General features: G+C 40.9%; 1 protein-coding gene across 1 annotated transcript in view; it reads left to right on the forward strand.

The window, feature by feature from the left end:
- Positions 1-15,936, forward strand: part of Cap-G (Chromosome associated protein G) — a 104,421-nt gene that overhangs the window by 11,817 nt on the left and 76,668 nt on the right. Inside the window, exons 4-9 of the mRNA XM_071665321.1 lie at positions 1,484-1,712; positions 2,085-2,221; positions 3,111-3,469; positions 3,670-3,865; positions 4,010-4,231; positions 8,592-8,753. Of these exons, the coding sequence (XP_071521422.1) occupies positions 1,484-1,712; positions 2,085-2,221; positions 3,111-3,469; positions 3,670-3,865; positions 4,010-4,231; positions 8,592-8,753 (1,305 nt within the window). The remainder of the gene's footprint in view (positions 1-1,483; positions 1,713-2,084; positions 2,222-3,110; positions 3,470-3,669; positions 3,866-4,009; positions 4,232-8,591; positions 8,754-15,936) is intronic.

Raw genomic sequence — 15,936 nt, forward strand, 5'->3', positions numbered from 1 at the left:
ACACCTCATTCACACATGACTGCATCCCTACATTCACTGCACTTCTATCTAAGCTTTCAGTTACCTTCCTATCATACTCCTTGCATTTTTTCTGATTCGTCTTCTTGCTTGCCAACAGTCATACCTCTCCATTCTTCCTTACATCATAGCTCCACTTCTCCCTGATCCTCATCCCCACAAGAACTGCACAATGGTCAGAGTCTCCATAGAATCCTCTCACAACTAGCATCTAGCATAGCCTCTCTCAGCCTTTCATCCACTGCCACATAGTCATTCAAAGTCTTTTGCTCTTCTCTTCCATCATTCCTCATCCAGATATATCTGTGGATCATCTTGTGCTGAAAAAAGGGGTTTGCAAGGAATAAACCCCTCTCAGCACAAATATCCACAAGATAGCTTCCATTCTCATTTACTCCAGGCACTCCCCATTTACCAACTATCTCAACCTTGCTGAACCTAATAACCTTGCTTTTATTGACATTCACTCTCAACTTTCTCCTTTCACACACTCTTCCAAACTCAGTCTTCAGCTTCTGCAGTTTCTCACTCTAATCAGCCACCCAGTGCTGTATCATTGGTAAACAACTGACTCACTTCCCAGGCCCTATCTCCAAGACTTGAATTTACCTCCCTCACCTGTCCATCCATAAACAAATTAAGCAACCATAGTGACATCACACACTCTTGCCATAGACCGACCTTTACTGGAAGCCATTCTTTTTCCTGTCTTCCTATACGCACTTATGCCTTACACCCTTGATGAAAACTCTGCTTCTAGAAGCTTACCTCCCCCACCATATATTCTTCATACCTTCCACAAGTCATCTCTATCAATCCAGTTGTAAGCCCTCTCCAAGTCCATAAATATATTTCAGTTGATGTGGACTTTTGTCCATGATTGGAGCCTTCAACATTAAAGAATGCCAAAATTATCCATCCATTGGTATATTTTGTACTCATTTAAAAAATGTATAATTTTTATATGCAGTGTATTTTTGACTGTTGAACCATGTTTTAAAATCATCTTTTATCGGAGAAGTGCAGGGAAGAGTTAAGTAAAGATGTTTGAGCTTACATGAGTATGCAGCTTCAGGTACATTTACCTCCTTGGCTGGGAAATAGGAATGTCTTAGAGAGCTGATATCAGGATGATTGTTTTAATCTTTTTATTCTGATGCATGAATTCTTTTATGATAAAATAGGTAGTTTACTTATTTCAACAGTAAGCAGTGTGGTTTCACCATTTTACTTTGCCACATCTGTGAGCTGCTTGAAACATTTGGCAGGCCAGATCTGGCCTGTGGGCCATAGTTTAGGGAACCCTTGATTTACATGTTTGATTTATGCCAGTTTTAGAGTAACATGCTTGAAACATTTACACATGTTTTTAGTTTACTTGAGCTGCCTCCAAACAGCTTGAGCCCCATAAAAGGCTTTAGTCTTGAGATATATGATTGATTATGTGAGACTTTTTATTTTACAGAATCATGAAGCATGTAATCGGGCTGTCCGTTTCCGCGTTTGTCAGCTGATTAACAAAATCCTTAACCACATGGGTGAAGAAGCTGTCATTGATGATGATTTGTACAACAATATCTATGACACCATGTTACACCGGCTACAGGACAAAGTACCTATAGTCAGAGTCCAGGCTGTTTTAGCTCTGGCACGACTACAGGATCCACGCAATAAGGAATGTCCTGTAATAAAAGGTAATCATATACATATAGGGTTATGACTAAAATGGGTAGGGTTGAATTAGTTGGGTGTGGATATGGCAGCAGGTTGAACCATTTCTTCAGATGCTGAGGGAAACATTCAGACCATACAGATATGCCGTGCGGAGTTAGGACTGTAAAGGTTTACCTGACTCAGATTTTTTAGAAAATTTTCCCTTTGTGGAACTTTTTAAGAGATATTTTTGTTATTTTACAGTCAACATTTCCACCTCTTGTTTCACTTCCAGTATTGTGCTGCATTGCAGGCAACGCAAATGTTCTTTGGAGCACCCTTTTAGTTTTTGTTTTTTACTCCAATTGCTTGAATGTATTTGTCTATTCCTTTTTTTTTTTTATATCTTGTAGCTTATCGCTACCATCTGGCTATGGATCCCAATCCTGATGTTCGTCGTGCAGTGCTAACAAACACAGCAATCACATTCCAAACTCTGCCAGACATTTTGGAGCGTACTCGTGATGTTCGTGATCTTGTTCGGCGTCAGGTAAGTATTGTTGAGGTATGAACAGAAGCCCTATAGGTAGTCGTTGGGAGGCAGCCAATGACTGGGGGGGGGGGGATATTACTAGTACTACCTGCGGGATATCAAGAGGGTTAGTGACAGCTGCCTAGTGAGTCAGCATTTCACTGGTTGTCAAGTTACACCCCTCTGGCCTAGGTAGCTGTCTTTTCTTTCTGCCTCACTTGCATATGGACTACTAGCATTCTGTTTACAAACATACAATGTCTCCTTGTCATATGTAACACTTGACAAAATGTAATTCACACCTCATTTTTGTTAGCCTTGCCTTCCCTGCCTTTTGGCAAAATGGTAGGAGCAGTAGCTAGAAGTAGTAGGTAGTGAACATTTAGGCAGGAGCTTTAGGTAGAGACATTAGATAGAAGTAGTCATTAGGAGCAAAAGTTAGGAGCCTCCGCAAACACTGCGCTAGAGTTGCCCTTTCCCTGTGGCCTGTTGTGGGTGAGGCACTGAGGCACTAAAGGCAGAGAATGGCTCTGGAGTTCACTAGTTATGGAGACTCTATTGCCACAGCCACCCTCTTGAGGGAGTTCCAGTTGGAACAGGCATCAGAGATATAGATAGATGGATAGTTAGAACAGAAGCCCTTTAGAGCTGATTGCATTTATTTTGGATTGAGAGTTGCACATACCGTACTTGTGTTTTCACTGTATATGAACAGGAAAAGGGAGGTGCACAATAATGACAGATTATAGATGTACTGAGAAAGTATGTGTTTAATATGATTTTTTTGGCAAGAATATTTTCTGAGATAACAAGTAATGACTCATTGTCATCAAGTGATGATTTTGAAATAGTCATGATAATTGATTACATTTATTGCTGCATACTAAATTGATTATGATATTTTCAGGCATATCATGTAATCTCCCAGAAGGTGCACGTAAAATCTTTAACAATTGCTCAGAGGGTACGGCTTATCTCAGAAGGACTTAAGGATCGTAGTGACATGGTGCGAAGGTGTGTGGAAAAAACTCTGATACAATCATGGTTGCGTATGGTAAATGGTAGCGTGCTGGATCTGCTTACATGTCTTGATGTTGAGGCCTCAGTTACTGAGGCAGAACTGGCTTTAAAGACCATTTTTCGTGATGTACCATATTCTGATCTCATTGATAACTTTGGAATTGTCAAGGAGGAACGTGTTGTAAACCTAGATGAACTTCAACCGGAATCTGCACTCTATTGGCGTTGTCTTGCTGAACACCTGCAGTAAGATAATCAATGATTTGTACTTTCACTCTTATATTGTAAATCTACTGGTTCTCATCATTAACCCATTGGTCAGTAATGAAAATCTACCAGATGATATCTTTATTTGTGTGAAACATATGCATTATTCATTCATGTAATGAAATGCATTGATTTTGAAAAGGAAATCAACACAGTTGTATGATAATTTCATTTTTTAGGAATGAGGGAGCAGAGGATGCTCTGGAAATTATACTTCCTGAATTGACACACTTCTGCTCATATGTACATAAATATGTAATGATGGAACTGATGGACACTGGAGATGAACAAGAGGTAGCTGTTCGTTGTATGGAGCGAGAGTTCGTCACCAATCAGCTTGTTTCCATGACAATGCTCTATGATCTTGCTGATGAGGTAATATTAGGGAATATAGAGTACCTTTTCTTTCATGGCATCAGTGATGAATTAGTACTAAATTCTTCAGATATCCAGTTTGATTTTGTTTAGAATATTGTCAGAGTAATACAGCTCTTGTATTTATCATTTTAATGCTATAAGGTTGGGCGTCGTTCTTTGGACCAGCTGGTGAGAACTCTTTTGGTGTCAGACAAGGTGGGAGAGTCCTTGGTAAAGGGTCTTGTGGAAGTATTTGCAAAGCTTCATTCACCTGTCACACGAGTTAACCAGCTAGCTGAAATTATTTCTGAAGTGCGAGATCCTGTATGCAAAACAGTTGAGCGGCCACTGACTGATGAGGAGAAGCGGAAAAGGAAGTTGCAGGTAGGGTTGATTAGTTGTTCTTCATTATGCAAAGAAGTTGGCATTTATATTATTAATATCATGCAGATAATATTACTAAGGCCTTGGGGTCTAGTGGGAATATACAGTTTTATATTCTTAGCAGTGCATGTCTTATATACAATTAACACTTCTTTGGCTGTTGTTTGAAAATAGCTGTATAAGTATGTGGCATGGCTAACATGGCTTGATATGCATTTCACTGGGTATAAAAACAGCTTTTGTCATAGGTAATTTAAGTTGGAAGTGTTTTAGAGTTACACATGACTTTACTGATATTTATTCAGGATGTTTAGTATGCTTATATCTAAGAATTTTTGAGTTAATGTTTTTGCAGCATTGTGAATGTAGGAAATATGAATTATTGGATTACTAGTTTAGAGTATATGGAGATGCAGATGGATTCTGCCTCACATCTGGTAACCAGAAGGGTACTTGTTGACGGTTGAAATGTTTAATCAGAAGTTTCCTTTATTTATGCAGATTCAATTGTTTATCTCTTTATCATTTGACTGTGATGCCATTTACATGGAGTAGATCAAGTAGGTAGTAGTAGTAGTTGATAGGGAAGTATTTTACCAGTACTGCCCATCTGGGTATTGGGAGGATTAGTGATGGCTGCATAGTGAGCCAGCACTTCAGTGGTTGTCAAGGTACATTCTCGTGATCCAGGCAGCTATTTTTCTTTTTACTTCACCTGCATGTGTATATTGCCCATTTACCCTTTTTAAAGCCTTTGTTTTTGCATATCTCACATATCTTGATGGATATGAATGTATGCCATAAAGTCTACTGTAAACATTCACATGATATCTTATCTTCTCTCAATCTGGGTTAAACTGCAGCACATAATGTAGTTCAACAGCATTAGGTAGAAGTAGTAGGTAGACACATTAGGTAGTAGTAGTTAGTTGGAGCATAAGTAGGAGCCTCTGCAAACACTGTGCTAGAGTTGCTCTCTGCAAGTGACCTCTTGAGGGTTAAGCACTGAAGGCTAAGAAGTGGCACAGGAGTTCATAAGTTATTGTGGCTCTGTTGCAATGGCCACCCCCTTCAGGGAGTTCCAGGATGGAACGGGCTTCATAGATAAAGATAGACAGCCACTCAATTTCTTTCTTAAAAAGCTTGTGAGAATCTATTGTCATTTGCATGGCTGGAGGAACTGACAGTGGGGAGGGATAATCACTGCCAGCTTGCCAGCCACCCTTGCCAGACAGGCATCCTTGAAATGAAGGAAGGAAATTTGATCTATAGATTCACATCTAGAGAAGTTGCTCAACTTGTGTTATTATCTGTCTAAAGGAGTTGAGTAGTTGATTATTTATTTCATTTATTATACTTTGTCGCTGTCTCCTGCGTTAGCGATGTAGCGCAAGGAAACAGATGAAAGAATGGCCCAACCCACCCACATACACATGTATATACATACACGTCCACACATGCACATATACATACCTATACATCTCAATGTATTTATTTATTTTTTGCTTTGTCGCTGTCTCCCACGTTAGCGAGGTAGCGCAAGGAAATAGACGAAAGAATGGCCCAGCCCACCCACATACACATGTATATACATATGCGTCCACACACGCAAATATACACACCTATACATCTCAGTGTACACATATATATACACACACAGACATATACATATATACACATGTACATAATTCATACTGTCTGCCTTTATTTATTCCTATCACCACCTCGCCCCACATGGAATAACAACCCTCTCCCCCCTCATGTGTGCGAGGTAGCGCTAGGAAAAGACAACAAAGGCCCCATTCGTTCACACTCAGTCTCTAGCTGTCATGTAATAATGCACCGAAACCACAGCTCCCTTTCCACATACAGGCCCCACAGAACTTTCCTTGATTTACCCCAGACGCTTCACATGCCCTGGTTCAATCCATTGACAGCATGTCAACCCCGGTATACCACATCGTTCCAATTCACTCTATTCCTTGCACGCCTTTCACCCTCCTGCATGTTCAGGCCCTGATCACTCAAAATCTTTTTCACTCCATCTTTCCACCTCCAATTTGGTCTCCCACTTCTCCTCGTTCCCTCCACCTCTGACACATATATCCTCTTGGTCAATCTTTCCTCACTTATTCTCTCCATATGACAAAACCATTTCAAAACACCCTCTTCTGCTCTCTCAACCACAGTCTTTATATTTCCACACATCTCTCTTACCCTTACATTACTTACTCGATCAAACCACCTCACACCACATATTGTCCTCAAAAATCTCATTTCCAGCACATCCACCCTCCTCCACACAACTCTACCATAGCCCACACCTCACAACCATATAACATTGTTGGAACCACTATTCCTTCAAACATACCCAATTTTGCTTTCCACAATAATGTTCTCGACTTCCACACATTCTTCAACACTCCCAGAACTTTCGCTCCCTCCCCCACCCTATGATTCACTTCCGCTTCCATGGTTCCATCCGCTGCCAAATCCACTCCTAGACATCTAAAACACTTCACTTCCTCCAGTTTTTCTCCTTTCAAACTAACCTCCCAATTGACTTGTCCCTCAACCCTACTGTACCTAATAGCCTTGCTCTTATTCACATTTACTCTCAGCTTTCTTCTTTTACACACTTTACCAAACTCAGTCACCAGCTTCTGCAGTTTCTCACATGAATCAGCCACCAGCGCTGTATCATCAGCGAACAACAACTGACTCACTTCCCAAGCTCTCTCATCCACAACAAACTGCATACTTGCCCCTCTTTCCAAAACTCTTTCATTCACCTCCCTAACAACCCCATCCATAAACAAATTAAACAACCATGGAGACATCACCCCCCCCCTGCCGCAAACCTACATTCACTGAGAACCAATCACTTTCCTTTCTTCCTACACATACACATGCCTTACATCCTCGATAAAAACTTTTCACTGCTTCTAACAACTTGCCTCCCGCACCATATATTCTTAATACCTTCCACAGAGCATCTCTATCGACTCTATCATATGCCTTCTCCAGGTCCATAAATGCTACATGCAAATCCTTTTGCTTTTCTAAGTATTTATCACATACATTCTTCAAAGCAAACACCTGATCCACACATCCTCTACCACTTCTGAAACCACACTGCTCTTCCCCAATCTGATGCTCTGTACATGCCTTCACCCTCTCAATCAATACCCTCCCATATAATTTACCAGGAATACTCAACAAACTTATACCTCTGTAATTTGAGCACTCATTTTTATCCCCTTTGCCTATGTACAATGACACTATGCAAGCATTCCGCCAATCCTCAGGCACCTCACCATGAGTCATACATACATTAGATAATCTTACCAACCAGTCAACAATGCAGTCACCCCCTTTTTTAATAAATTCCACTGCAGTACCATCCAAACCCACTGCCTTGCTGGCTTTCATCTTCTGCAGAGCTTTTACTACCTCTTCTCTGTTTACCAAATCATTTTCCCTAACCCTCTCACTTTGCACACCATCTCGACCAAAACACCCCATATCTGCCACTCTATTGTCAAACACATTCAACAAACCTTCAAAATACTCACTCCATCTCCTTCTCACATCACCACTACTTGTTATCACCTCCCCATTAGCCCCCTTCACTGAAGTTCCCATTTGTTCCCTAGTCTTAGACACTTTATTTACCTCTTTCCAAAACATCTTTTTATTCTCTCTAAAATTTAATGATACTCTCGCCCCAACCTCATTTGATCTCTTTTTCACCTCTTGCATCTTTCTCTTGACCTCCTGCCTCTTTCTTTTATACATCTCCCACTCATTTGCATTATTTCCCTGCAAACATCGTCCAAATGCCTCTCTCTTCTCTTTCACTAATAATCTTACTTCTTCATCCCACCACTCACTACCCTTTCTAATCTGCCCATCTCCCACGCTTCTCATGCCACAAGCATCTTTTGCGCAAGCCATCACTGCTTCCCTAAATTCATCCCATTCCTCCCCCACTCCCCTTACGTCCTTTGTTCTTACCTTTTTCCATTCTGTACTCAGTCTCTCCTGGTACTTCCTCACACAAGTCTCCTTCCCAAGCTGACTTACTCTCACCACTCTTTTCACCCCAACATTCTCTCTTCTTTTCTGAAAATCTCTTTATGTTATGTTATTAGTATTATATCGAAACAATAAGAAATGGTTAGCAAGTTGTGTGATGTGAAAACAGGTTATATTTAAGACCATTTTAATAATATAAGTGGAAATGCAGTGGAAAGGAAATTTTGAAGTCACAATTTTAACCCTACTTGGTCAAAGAATGTGAATAACATCCTTCTTCAAATTCTGCTCTTTTCTCTAATTCCTGATATACTTACACCAGGCAGCTCGTATTAGAGTGAAGATTAATCAGTTACGTGAGGAGGTAGAGGAGTGTGTGCGGAGCTTGGACTTAATAAGAGCCCAGGCATTGAAGGATGAATTGCAGGCACTTGAAGTTGGAGAAATACTCGACAATGAGGAGGAATCTACCACTTCAGAAGAAGTATGTGTTTGCCATTTATGTTTATACTCAAACATAATAATCTTAAGCTTTAGTTTATTTGTTTTTGAGAACCAGGTTTTATGATTAGACGATTTTGGGTTGAAGTGTCTTTGATCACATTCGTGTCAAGGATTGGAGATACGTCAGTAAGGCTGAATTTTTTTTTCCACATACCATGCCCATTTGTAAGACTGTTTTGGTTGGTGAGCTAAAGTAGACTTTTTTTTTATCAAAAACACCATATCAAATCAAATGTATATATATTTATTTTATTTTGCTTTGTCGCTGTCTCCCGCGTTTGCGAGGTAGCGCAAGGAAACAGACGAAAGAAATGGCCCAACCCACCCCTGTACACAATGTATATACATACACGTCCACACACGCAAATATACATACCTATACATCTCAATGTACACATATATATACACACAGAAACATACATATATACCCATGCACACAATTCACACTGTCTGCCTTTATTCATTCCCATCGCCACCTCGCCACACATGGAATACCATCCCCCTCCCCCCTCATGTGTGCGAGGTAGCACTAGGAAAAGACAACAAAAGCCCCATTCGTTCACACTCAGTCTCTAGCTGTCATACAATAATGCCCGAAACCACAGCTCCCTTTCCACATCCAGGCCTCACACAACTTTCCATGGTTTACCCCAGACGCTTCACATGCCCTGATTCAATCCACTGACAGCATGTCAACCCCGGTATACCACATCGATCCAGTTCACTCTATTCCTTGCCCTCCTTTCACCCTCCTGCATGTTCAGGCCCCGATCACACAAAATCTTTTTCACTCCATCTTTCCACCTCCAATTTGGTCTCCCACTTCTCCTCGTTCCCTCCACCTCTGACACATATATCCTCTTGGTCAATCTTTCCTCACTCATTCTCTCCATGTGCCCAAACCATTTCAAAACACCCTCTTCTGCTCTCTCAACCACGCTCTTTTTATTTCCACACATCTCTCTTACCCTTACATTACTTACTTGATCAAACCACCTCACACCACACATTGTCCTCAAACATCTCATTTCCAGCACATCCACCCTCCTGCGCACAACTCTGTTAATAGCCCACGCCTCGCAACCATACAACATTGTCGGAACTACTATTCCTTCAAACATACCCATTTTTGCTTTCCGAGATAATGTTCTCGACTTCCACACATTCTTCAATGCTCCCAGGATTTTCGCCCCCTCCCCCACCCTATGATTCACTTCCGCTTCCATAGTTTCATCCGCTGCCAGATCCACTCCCACACATCCAAAACACTTTTCTTCCTCCAGTTTATCTCCATTCAAACATATCTCCTAATTGACCTGACCCTCAACCCTACTGTACCTAATAACCTTGCTCTTATTCACATTTACTCTTAACTTTCTTCTTTACACACTTTACCAAACTCAGTCACCAGCTTCTGCAGTTTCTCACATGAATCAGCCACCAGCGCTGTATCATCAGCGAACAACAACGACTCACTTCCCAAGCTCTCTCATGCACAACGAACTGCATACTTGTCCCTCTTTCGAAAACTTCGAAAACTCTTTCATTCACCTCCCGAACAACCCCATCAATAATCAAATTAAACAACCATGGAGACATCACCCCCCCCCTGCCGCAAACCTACATTCACTGAGAACCAATCACTTTCCTTTCTTCCTACACATACACATGCCTTACATCCTCGATAAAAACTTTTCACTGCTTCTAACAACTTGCCTCCCGCACCATATATTCTTAATACCTTCCACAGAGCATCTCTATCGACTCTATCATATGCCTTCTCCAGGTCCATAAATGCTACATGCAAATCCTTTTGCTTTTCTAAGTATTTATCACATACATTCTTCAAAGCAAACACCTGATCCACACATCCTCTACCACTTCTGAAACCACACTGCTCTTCCCCAATCTGATGCTCTGTACATGCCTTCACCCTCTCAATCAATACCCTCCCATATAATTTACCAGGAATACTCAACAAACTTATACCTCTGTAATTTGAGCACTCATTTTTATCCCCTTTGCCTATGTACAATGACACTATGCAAGCATTCCGCCAATCCTCAGGCACCTCACCATGAGTCATACATACATTAGATAATCTTACCAACCAGTCAACAATGCAGTCACCCCCTTTTTTAATAAATTCCACTGCAGTACCATCCAAACCCACTGCCTTGCTGGCTTTCATCTTCTGCAGAGCTTTTACTACCTCTTCTCTGTTTACCAAATCATTTTCCCTAACCCTCTCACTTTGCACACCATCTCGACCAAAACACCCCATATCTGCCACTCTATTGTCAAACACATTCAACAAACCTTCAAAATACTCACTCCATCTCCTTCTCACATCACCACTACTTGTTATCACCTCCCCATTAGCCCCCTTCACTGAAGTTCCCATTTGTTCCCTAGTCTTAGACACTTTATTTACCTCTTTCCAAAACATCTTTTTATTCTCTCTAAAATTTAATGATACTCTCGCCCCAAACCTCATTTGATCTCTTTTTCACCTCTTGCATCTTTCTCTTGACCTCCTGCCTCTTTCTTTTATACATCTCCCACTCATTTGCATTATTTCCCTGCAAACATCGTCCAAATGCCTCTCTCTTCTCTTTCACTAATAATCTTACTTCTTCATCCCACCACACACTACCCTTTCTAATCTGCCCATCTCCACGCTTCTCATGCCACAAGCATCTTTTGCGCAAGCCATCACTGCTTCCCTAAATTCATCCCATTCCTCCCCCACTCCCCTTACGTCCTTTGTTCTTACCTTTTTCCATTCTGTACTCAGTCTCTCCTGGTACTTCCTCACACAAGTCTCCTTCCCAAGCTGACATTACTCTCACCACTCTTTTCACCCCAACATTCTCTCTTCTTTTCTGAAAATCTCTTTATGTTATGTTATTAGTATTATATCGAAACAATAAGAAATGGTTAGCAAGTTGTGTGATGTGAAAACAGGTTATATTTAAGACCATTTTAATAATATAAGTGGAAATGCAGTGGAAAGGAAATTTTGAAGTCACAATTTTAACCCTACTTGGTCAAAGAATGTGAATAACATCCTTCTTCAAATTCTGCTCTTTTCTCTAATTCCTGATATACTTACACCAGGCAGCTCGTATTAGAGTGAAGATTAATCAGTTACGTGAGGAGGTAGAGGAGTGTGTGCGGAGCTTGGACTTAATAAGAGCCCAGGCATTGAAGGATGAATTGCAGGCACTTGAAGTTGGAGAAATACTCGACAATGAGGAGGAATCTACCACTTCAGAAGAAGTATGTGTTTGCCATTTATGTTTATACTCAAACATAATAATCTTAAGCTTTAGTTTATTTGTTTTTGAGAACCAGGTTTTATGATTAGACGATTTTGGGTTGAAGTGTCTTTGATCACATTCGTGTCAAGGATTGGAGATACGTCAGTAAGGCTGAATTTTTTTTTCCACATACCATGCCCATTTGTAAGACTGTTTTGGTTGGTGAGCTAAAGTAGACTTTTTTTTTATCAAAAACACCATATCAAATCAAATGTATATATATTTATTTTATTTTGCTTTGTCGCTGTCTCCCGCGTTTGCGAGGTAGCGCAAGGAAACAGACGAAAGAAATGGCCCAACCCACCCCTGTACACAATGTATATACATACACGTCCACACACGCAAATATACATACCTATACATCTCAATGTACACATATATATACACACAGAAACATACATATATACCCATGCACACAATTCACACTGTCTGCCTTTATTCATTCCCATCGCCACCTCGCCACACATGGAATACCATCCCCCTCCCCCCTCATGTGTGCGAGGTAGCACTAGGAAAAGACAACAAAAGCCCCATTCGTTCACACTCAGTCTCTAGCTGTCATACAATAATGCCCGAAACCACAGCTCCCTTTCCACATCCAGGCCTCACACAACTTTCCATGGTTTACCCCAGACGCTTCACATGCCCTGATTCAATCCACTGACAGCATGTCAACCCCGGTATACCACATCGATCCAGTTCACTCTATTCCTTGCCCTCCTTTCACCCTCCTGCATGTTCAGGCCCCGATCACACAAAATCTTTTTCACTCCATCTTTCCACCTCCAATTTGGTCTCCCACTTCTCCTCGTTCCCTCCACCTCTGACACATATATCCTCTTGGTCAATCTTTCCTCACTCATTCTCTCCATGTGCCCAAACCATTTCAAAACACCCTCTTCTGCTCTCTCAACCACGCTCTTTTTATTTCCACACATCTCTCTTACCCTTACATTACTTACTTGATCAAACCACCTCACACCACACATTGTCCTCAAACATCTCATTTCCAGCACATCCACCCTCCTGCGCACAACTCTGTTAATAGCCCACGCCTCGCAACCATACAACATTGTCGGAACTACTATTCCTTCAAACATACCCATTTTTGCTTTCCGAGATAATGTTCTCGACTTCCACACATTCTTCAATGCTCCCAGGATTTTCGCCCCCTCCCCCACCCTATGATTCACTTCCGCTTCCATGGTTCCATCCGCTGCCAGATCCACTCCCACATATCTAAAACACTTTACTTCCTCCAGTTTTTCTCCATTCAAACTTACCTCCCAATTGACCTGACCCTCAACCCTACTGTACCTAATAACCTTGCTCTTATTCACATTTACTCTTAACTTTCTTCTTTCACTAACTTTACCAAATTCAGTCACCAGCTTCTGCAGTTTCTCACATGAATCAGCCACCAGCGCTGTATCATCAGCGAACAACAACTGACTCACATATATATTGATGCATATATGCTTATTCAACAATTTATTGCATAAGGATGTTGAAAGTTGACAGTCATAGGTGATTTTGATACTTGTCAACATATGGTTCCTTTTATCTTCGCTGGTTCACTCACTTAAACATTACTATGGCTGGATTTGGGTCAGAATGACCTGCTCCAGCCCCATTCAAGGCAATAAGTTGTCTATTATTTTCTTGTTTTAAGACATTGTCTTTTGTTAGCATGAAATATATGTGAGGGAGGCATCTAATAGGGACAGGGATAAGTGGACTCTTGCCTCGGTTACCCCCTTGACGGGAGTTCCTGGAGGGAATGGATGTCAGAGATATAAATAGATTGATAGATAGGTAGAAATGGATTGTTGTGGGATATGGCTTTCTCTATCACCATAGAATGTGAGCCTGAAGTAAATGCAAGTTGGAGTAGCATGGCAAGAAGAGATTCTGTAGAATATCTCTCTCAAATTATGTTCTGTTGTCATGGAAACCTTTATGAAGAGCTCAGTATAATCATCAGTCATCTGCATGGGATCATCATGCTTTTTCATACACAGAAGAAATTAGGTCCTTCAAGTCATTGACAGAACTAGACTTAAAGACTGCTGATATTTTTCATAGTGTTATAGATATTGCTTGGTCCATCTGTTTTTCCAAAAAGTTTGTATTTCAATTATTTCTTGTCACAAAGCACTGCATGATTGGCTTCTTATAGTCACAAATGGATTTGTGGAAGTTTCTTCCATGTATTGATACTTAACAGCACCAAGTTCTCCTTCAAGCTTTTCCTCTCAACCACCAATAAAGTTGGGCCACAACTGATATAATGTGGAAAGTGTATCTGAATTGTATGTCTGGATCATAAGACAGGAGGCCGTCGGCTCCGTGAAATTCTTTCTGAAGGCATGTGAGGCATTGCAGAATATCAGCCATCAGTATGGTTAATCTGTATTGTTGATCCCCGGTTTCCCACATTATCAAATATCCACTGACTTGCCTATCAACCTTGTCCTCATTGTTCATGAGATATTGCCAGGTAGCAGCACAAGATTGAAGGTTACAGAGGAAACTCACACACACTCCATGAACATGTTGATTGAAACAAATGTGAGGTGGATTGGTACATTGCTTGAAAGTGATGCCATGTATGTTACATTCCCTCATCACAGACCTATTGCAGATTGAAAATGATGGGTGGGAAGAAGATGGAGAAAGTGAGTGAGTAGGGAAAAGAGGTTCATGTGTGGATATAGGTGGAGAGATTTTGGTGAGGAATGGCTAAGATCAAATGATGAATAGAAGGTATTCAAGCTAGCATTGCTTAGATATGTGGGTGAAGTATGTGGCAGGCTGTAGTTAGGAGGTGAACATTTGAGAAAAAGTTAGTGGTAGGTATGGTGGGGAAGTTAGTGAAAGAGAGAAGATAGGTGTATGGGTGCTACATTTAGGGAAGGAGTACGAGTGATTGGTAGATGTCCTAGAGAACGTGGTAGGAGGGAGTTGTAGGGGCTGAAAAAAGAGGGCATATGAGAGGTGGGTTTAGAGATTATTGGCAGACTTCGGGGATAACAAAAATGTATTTTGAAAGGGAGTGGATAGTACGAGGACAAGGGATTAAATGGCATCAGTGAGTGGAGCAGAAGGGGAAATAGTTATAAGGAAGTAAGAGGTAAAGAGGAGATGAAGTGAGTATTATGAAGTGTTTTTGAATGAATTAGATGATTACCTTGGGTAACACCATATAGGGTGTTTTTAATGTGGAGGTATAAGGAGTGAATGGTATGGGAGAAAAAGAAGAGGTGCTGAAAGACTTATGGAAGATGAAAGTGCATCAAAGAGGCTGGATTGGAGGGAATTAACAGTTGAATTTCTCAGAAAACGTGGTGACACTGTTGTTGATTGGTTAAGTAGGGTTGTGCGTATGTGTTTTGCTTGAGATGCTTGAGAACTGGAGAAATGCCTGTATATTGCTGGTATATAAAGGCAGAGTGGACATTAGTAAATGGTCAAATTACAGATGAATACATTGGTTTAGTACTCTTGGCAAATTGTAAGGATGATTGATGATTGAGAAGGTGCTGGCATGCATGGAACATCAGATTAGGGAGGAGTGTTATGGCTTCAGTAGTGGAAGATGTTTCACTTGGGTATTTGCCCTGAAGAATTTGAAAGGGGGATACTTAGAGAAAGAGATGGATTTATAAGTGACATTTGCAAATGTGGATAAAGTGTATGAGAGGGTCGATCAGGATGTCTTTTGGAAGGTGTTTTGAATATAAGATGGAAGAAAGTTGCTAGAAGTAGTATTGAGTTTTTTTATTGAGAGTAAGGTAAGTTTGTGAATAGGAAGGGAGGTTGGCGAATGGTTCACTGTGA

The sequence above is a fragment of the Panulirus ornatus genome, chromosome 10 (genome assembly GCF_036320965.1).
Source record: "Panulirus ornatus isolate Po-2019 chromosome 10, ASM3632096v1, whole genome shotgun sequence".
Lineage (NCBI taxonomy): Eukaryota > Metazoa > Arthropoda > Malacostraca > Decapoda > Palinuridae > Panulirus > Panulirus ornatus.